Source organism: Quercus lobata, chromosome 8 (genome assembly GCF_001633185.2).
Source record: "Quercus lobata isolate SW786 chromosome 8, ValleyOak3.0 Primary Assembly, whole genome shotgun sequence".
Classification (NCBI taxonomy): Eukaryota; Viridiplantae; Streptophyta; class Magnoliopsida; order Fagales; family Fagaceae; genus Quercus; species Quercus lobata.
The window spans coordinates 60,572,495-60,579,401 of record NC_044911.1 but is presented as its reverse complement, the minus strand read 5'-3'; the positions used below and the strand labels follow the sequence as shown (position 1 = coordinate 60,579,401).

The following is a 6,907-nucleotide window of genomic DNA, read 5'->3' as shown; positions in this document are numbered from 1 at the left end:
GAAAATACATTAATTTTAAAACTTATTACATGCACTAAGAAATAGCTATTACAATCATCAATTCCTCAATTTTAGGAATAACTATTAAGTGACAGACTGTTACTGTTTATAATCTAAACTCATCACTAATATCACTTATTTTTTTATTATTAGTAATAATTTACCATTTAAAATTTATTATGAGATGCATTAGTATAAAACGGTTGAAATATAATGTTTTGAGTTTAAAATGAGCTCGAGTTCGAGAAGACTATCCTCCCAAACTACCAACCTCATACACTCTCTAGAAGCTGTCAATAAACTCCGTTGGCAAACGTCGCTCCCTCCGTAACAGAAGTCCAACGTTGTAAACAAATTCCAAAACGAACTCTTTCAGCCGTCGTGGTTGCGGGCTCCACACAATAAGACCACACCACGTGTGAATAAAAGAAAAAAAAATTCAAAGCGTAGTGTACACGCTATCGAAATTAGCGGTAAAAATTAGTAGTTTTTAACCACGCGGTTTCACCGTTATTATTCTTAATTCTTAATCATTCAAACTCTCTCTCTCTCTCTTTCTCTCTCTAACCTTTCTTTTCTCTCTCTAAAAATGGAACTCTAAAAATAAAACACAAATCCTTTCGAACATTTCAAACCCCAAAAAACACTTTTTTCTTTTTCTTATGGAAACGACGGCGTCGTATTGGTGTTACCGGTGCAGTCGGTTCGTTAGAGCTTCGGGTCAGGACGGATCGGTAACATGCCCCGACTGCGAAAGCGGGTTTGTGGAGGCAATGGAAGATGATCCGCCCCGGACTGTTCACGTGGACTCCAGGCGTAGGAGAATCCCTGCGGCCGCGATGTACATGATCGGTGCCCCTCACCCCCACCACCACCTCCACGGCAGCAACAATAGCAGCCACCACAACCAAAGCAACAGTTCCGGCCCAACGCTCCGCCGGCTGAGGAGAACCGGGCCGGACCGGTCTCCTTTCAACCCGGTCATTGTTCTCCGCGGCGGGCCCTCTGATGGCAGAGAGGCGCGTGGGTTCGAGCTCTTTTACGACGACGGAAGCGGGTCGGGTCTTAGGCCGTTGCCGCCTAGCATGTCGGATTTTCTGTTGGGGTCCGGGTTCGATCGGCTTTTGGAGCAACTGTCGCAGATCGAATTGAACGGCGTGGTCGCGAGGTACGAGAACCCGCCGGCTTCGAAGTCGGCGATCGAGTCGATGCCCACGATCGAAATCGACGAGACCCAGGTAGAGTCTCACTGTGCTGTCTGTAAAGAGCAATTCGAATTCGGATCCGAAGCTCGAGAAATGCCGTGTAAGCATATATACCACTCTGATTGTATTCTTCCTTGGCTTTTGATTCGGAATTCTTGCCCAGTTTGTCGCCACGAGCTTCCCACTGATACCGAAACCGTAGCGGCGGCTGCGCCGGTGGAGTCTACGACTGCGGCGGCGGCGGCTGCGGCGGTTCAGAATGGGTCTGAGAATATTGGGTTGACGATTTGGAGGCTTCCCGGAGGTGGGTTTGCGGTGGGGAGGTTTTCTGGGCCGAGAGGGAGAATTGGGGAGCGAGAGCTTCCGGTGGTGTATACGGAAATGGATGGTGGGTTTAACAATGGCGCTGCGGTGAGGCGGGTTGCGTGGTCGATGAGAGCGGGTGGAGGAGGAGGAGGAGGAGGAGGAGGGCAAGAGAATGGTGGGTTTGGCCGTACGGTCAGGAATTTGTTGTCTTGTTTTCGGGGCTCCAATTCGGGTTCGGGTTCTGGGTCTAATTCAGATGCCAGAACGACAAGGAGGAGAAGATCAGTATCGGCGGGGAGGTCGAGGAGGCGGAGGACTTGGTCTATGGATGTTAATAATGGAGCTAGAGAATGGTGAAATTGGCTAAAATTGCCAAAAAGAAAAGAGTCTCTAACTTTGGCTCTTTCTGGGTCGGTTCCAATGTAAATATAGAGATGGGTATTCCAATTCAGAGCTTATAGAAAAAATTGTGGGAAATTCTCAAATTGCTATTGTTAATAAGTTGAAGATTGTTGCATGCATAAAAAGAAGAAAGAGCTGGAGCAAAACAGGAGAGGAGAAAAAAGAAGGTACATGACTTTTTGTGTACCAATGCTGCTGTGCCTTTGCCGAGTTTGATGAAATTGAATTAGAGTATCTGCAGCAATTGTATTCTTTTTTAGTTTTTGTGACTCTTATTGTTCATTAATTTTGATTTTGTAGTTAGCTTCAGTTTGTTATTTTCCATCTTTCTGTCATTATTCTTCGATATAAATATTGTTAAGGTGATATTTAGCTCATGAGGCATGTTACACTACCTTTCTTTTGAGATTTGTTTCCTTCTGAAAGGGTATAAACTTTCGATTTTATGTATGTTGTATAGATTTGTTGGCCAAATAATTGGCGTTTTCAATATATATTGATATATAACACAAGTTATGTGATTGCCAATGAGTTGTGATTTCCTCCCGTTGTAAGAACAAGGTGGAGAATGAGACCCAATTAGGGCGTGTGTAATTACCAATAAAGGAAGTTCAGGTCTGTACTTGTTTGGCAATGCTATTGAGGCTGAGGCTATATCCATAGCTTAAGATGTTTTTGTCTAATGGAAAGCAGCGTGGGGAAGGTACTCGCTTTTGATAATCTCATTAAGAGAGGATAGATGCTAGTAGGTTGGTGGTGTATTTGCTGCTGTAGTGGGGAGATGGTGGAGCATTTTTTATTACATGTTAGTGTTCTGTTCAAGATGTGGAGCTTCATTTTTTGATCTTTTGGGTTTCATTGGGTGCTCTCGGCAAAGGTAATTGATCTTTTGTTTAGTTGGTTAAATTGAGTAGGCAAGCATTCTTCAGATATTTGGAACATTGTTCCAGTTCCATTATGTTTGATGTGGGCCTTGTTGCATGAATGAAATCCTTGTACATTTGAGGATATGGAAAATTCAGGGATACAATTGATTGCATTTTTTAATAGTTGTTTGATTGCTGTAACCCATTGATAATTTGCATACCAATGCCACAGTGCCTTTGCAATGAATGAATTAGAGTAGATGCAAGGCAATGCGCCAGTGTTTTGATTAGTACTTAGCTTCAGTTTGTTTCTTCCAACTTTCTGTCATTATTTCTCCAATAGTTTTATTATTAAAATAATATTTAGCTCATGAAGCATGTTGCATTACCTTTCTCTTGAGATTTGTTTCTTTCTAAAAACTTTTGATTTTATGTATGTTGTATAGACCTTTTGTCGACCGAGTAATTGATATAATGATATCAGTCTACATTGAATTGTGAATATTTATAACACAAGTTATACAATATTACGATTGGTAAGTAATCTATATTTGGCTACTAGTAAAGCTTCTGTCTTGGATAGTTTTTCACTACTTGGCAAAACTTGTTGCCAAGAGTCATGTCTGTAATTGCCAATGAGAGAATGACATTTTGAGTCCAGGATCCACTTGGTGCAGGTTTAGTAATCTATGTTTAAAGAGTTTTGGGTTCAGTGTCCTGTGAATGCATAATTGCTAGTGTTATGAAGTTAACCAAATAAAGACTGTATATATGCATAGAAGAACAAAGAGCAGGAGAGAGAGAGAGGTTAGAGGTTATTTTCGGGCAGAAAGATGATACATAACTTTGAGTACCAGTGTACCATGGCGAAGTATCTTAAGAGACAAGAGTGATTATCTGCAATTGTATTGTTTTAGTTTTTGCAGCTTTTATTTGTAGTTAGCTTCAGTTTGTTGTCTTCAAACTTCCATTCGTCATTATTTCTCCAAAATATTTATTAATTGATATTTACCTCATGAATTATGTTGCATCACCGATTTCTGAGATTTGTTTCTCTAAAAATGTATGATTTTGATTTCATTCATTGACACTTTTGGGTAAAGTAATTGGTACTGCGGATATGGAATAATTCTCTTATGTGAATACTGTGACTTATAATCGACATTCAACCACTAGTCATTCTGTCATGAATGGTTGCCTGTACCCGTTTGGCAAAAGTTTTGAGGGTGAGGCTATTTCCCACTGCTTAATAATTGTGGAAAAAATAATTGAAAAAATTCCTTTACGACCGAAAGAGATGGTATTGAAATGTGACCTTGTTGGACAACATTGCCGGGAGCTTCATTGTACGTGCCGCTATCAGGTCAAGTGTAGTGTTAAGATGATTTTTTGAAGGAGAAAAATAATCAAGTTCCAACACCATGCGGGAAAAAGACATAAATACAAATAATTGTAGTTTGACAGGGTAAAATTTTGTCATGATTCGGGCAATTGAGAGTTGGGAGAGAAAAAGTTAGTTTTATTTTAGAGAGATTTCTAAGGTTTCAATGAGTGGATGCACAAGATGAATTGGAGATTTTTGTAGGGATTTTTAAGGTTTCAATCATTACTCAATTATGCCAAAGTAGCAGAGATGATTGTGGTAGCCTTAGGTCGTCTATGATGTTTACATTTTTGTAGCTATTTTTTTCGTTTCAATAGCAGACCAAGTACATAAAATCCATCAGTTTGCATAAAAATCTATCATACAAAAGAGGGGGGACATCATTTTACCGAATTTTATTATAAAAAAATGTATAAACTAATGTGATAAAGAATGTAATCTATGTCATATCAACAATGTAATATATAAATTTCTCAAATATTTTTTTTTCTTGTTTTTGTAAAATTTGTATTATGCTTAACATATGGACCAAAAACATTTGAGAATCAACTTGCAACCATGAGGGGCTTCTAGAGACTAGAGCATCTCGTTTCATGTGTGAAAGCAGTGCCAATTTCTTCTAGTGTGCCTATTGGAATATGCGATGAAATCAAAGGCAGAGGCATATGAGAGGCCGGTTGAACTCATTCATGAAAGTCCTATCTATGAAATCAACAGGATTTGCCTCATAGTACATGTCATGTGAGTGTGACATGATTAGAGCCCAGCCGAAGTTTTTGAACTTTGAACTTTGAATGTATAGCTTTCCTTAATTGGTGGATGTATTGGTTCGATCAGTCCTTTTTTTTCATATACAAGTTGGGTGGAAGATATATGGAGGGCTATCTGGATTGACATATACAATTCCATCTACATAAAGCCCATTATTGGGTGTAAAACTTTCTTCTTTCTTTTTTTTGGTTGAATGGATGCAACACTATTTCAATAAAGTGAAATGAGAATATCCATTCTCTATATAAAAAAGGATAGTTGAAATGTTTGTGTTTGACAAAACGACATTGTAAGGGTTAAAATAGCAGAAGTGGAGGTTTTCTTTCGGGTTTGTTTGTTGTGTACTTACGCTTCTATCCTTAAAAAACTTTTAATCTAAAGAGTGAAAACGCGTGGGTAATTTCGTCATTTGGCTCTATCTTTTTTTATATATCTCTTTATTTCATGTGTTTGACAGCCAAGATAGACACAAACCCAGGACACACGGTAAGGGAGAGAAACAGAGAGAGATAAGAAAAAAGAAAAACAAAAAAAGACTCAGCTATGAGTCAATTGCTTCCATCACAAGAGAGAGAATGAGAAGAAAGAAGGAAAAGAAGGTTGGAGAGAAAGAAAAATGGAGATTTTGTTTTGGTTTAGGTCATTCATGAACACCACTATATTTCTTGTTATTTAAAGTATATTTATCTCATTTAGATGTAGCTTCTCCACATGGGTTCATCTTGCATGTGGATTATTACTTTCTTTCTTTTTGGTTGGTTATACAATATGGAATTTAAAATGAAATACTTCTAATGCCAACGAGATTTTCATTACGCGTCTTGTAAAGTAGGACAATAATCTTGCCTATTATGGGGTGTTAAAAAGTCTTTGAGTCGAACTGCTGTCGTTTCTCCAAAAATAAAAAATAAAAAACTGCTACTGTCAAGCCTGTTATTTAGTTTGGGAGCAATCAAATAAAGTGAAGCTAATAATTGATGTAGTAATGCAACCCGATGATAAAACCCACCGCTACAAGGCATCGACTTTCTTTGCAAGACTTTGGAAAGTGACCTGTGAGTTAGAATTGTGAACTTCATACAACTTGTCGGGACACACCATGTATCTATCTTTTCTTCGTTCATCAATGTAATTTTTCTTCTTTTATTTTCTTTCTCCTCATGATTACATTGTTCCTAAATATGTAACTATTTATCTAAGACGTCTAATGTACTACATGACTACTTTAGTTTCTATATTCTTGCATCTCGCTTTTGCGATATATATAAGAGATGCTATTTTTTGTAAAAGAATCGGTGAATGAAAATATAACTTTCTTCTATATTAATATAACCTTCCTTTTAGATAGCCTTTTGTGTTTGTGTAAAATTTAGATATAGTTTTTTAACTGTAATATCTTAAAAGCCCAATTAAAATCAAACAAATGGTTACATTGACTAATGTAGCACAAATAATGTAAGAATTTTACTTAATTTTTTTCTCCTTGGATACGTCCATAGTTTTTCAATTTCAAATTGTTATCCAAATAGCTGTGTCAATCTTCATCGCATTATTGGTTATTTGGAAACATATTTTACTGTGATAAAATAAATGGAAATTGAATTTGATCATTTAATTCCTTAATGTGCAAAGTTGATTTAATTCATCTAAAATCAATCGACATGGTCTAAATTCTTCTTTCAGTTTTCTTATTCCATTTTCTCCCTTTCATTTGGTTCAAATGCCTCAATAACTATGTTTGAAGCGCCAAGAGCTTTATATTCAATGGCATTGCCTCCATTTTTTGTACGAGGAGAATCAGGTTCAAATCTTTTCTCTCATTTGTTGTAAACTATCAAATTATTTTAATAAAAAAAATCTATGATTGGAGAAACTTGGATGCATGCAAATTTAAATAAAAGCATGTCACCAATATTCCCAATACAAAAAGGCTTTCAGCAACTTTATAGATTATCAATAGAACACAAAACCCA

General features: G+C 37.4%; 1 protein-coding gene across 1 annotated transcript; it reads left to right on the top strand.

The window, feature by feature from the left end:
- Positions 1-547: 547 nt before the first annotated feature.
- LOC115958368 (probable E3 ubiquitin-protein ligase RHC2A) lies at positions 548-2,435 on the top strand. Its single transcript, XM_031076782.1, has one exon. It carries the CDS (start codon positions 663-665, stop codon positions 1,866-1,868), a length of 1,206 nt encoding a protein of 401 aa, XP_030932642.1. The 5' UTR covers positions 548-662; the 3' UTR covers positions 1,869-2,435.
- Positions 2,436-6,907: the final 4,472 nt, after the last annotated feature.

What these genes read in the sequence shown, in the direction of transcription:
- LOC115958368 (XM_031076782.1), top strand. Translation starts at nt 663, where the DNA reads ATGGAAACGACGGCGTCGTATTGGTGTTACCGGTGCAGTCGGTTCGTT.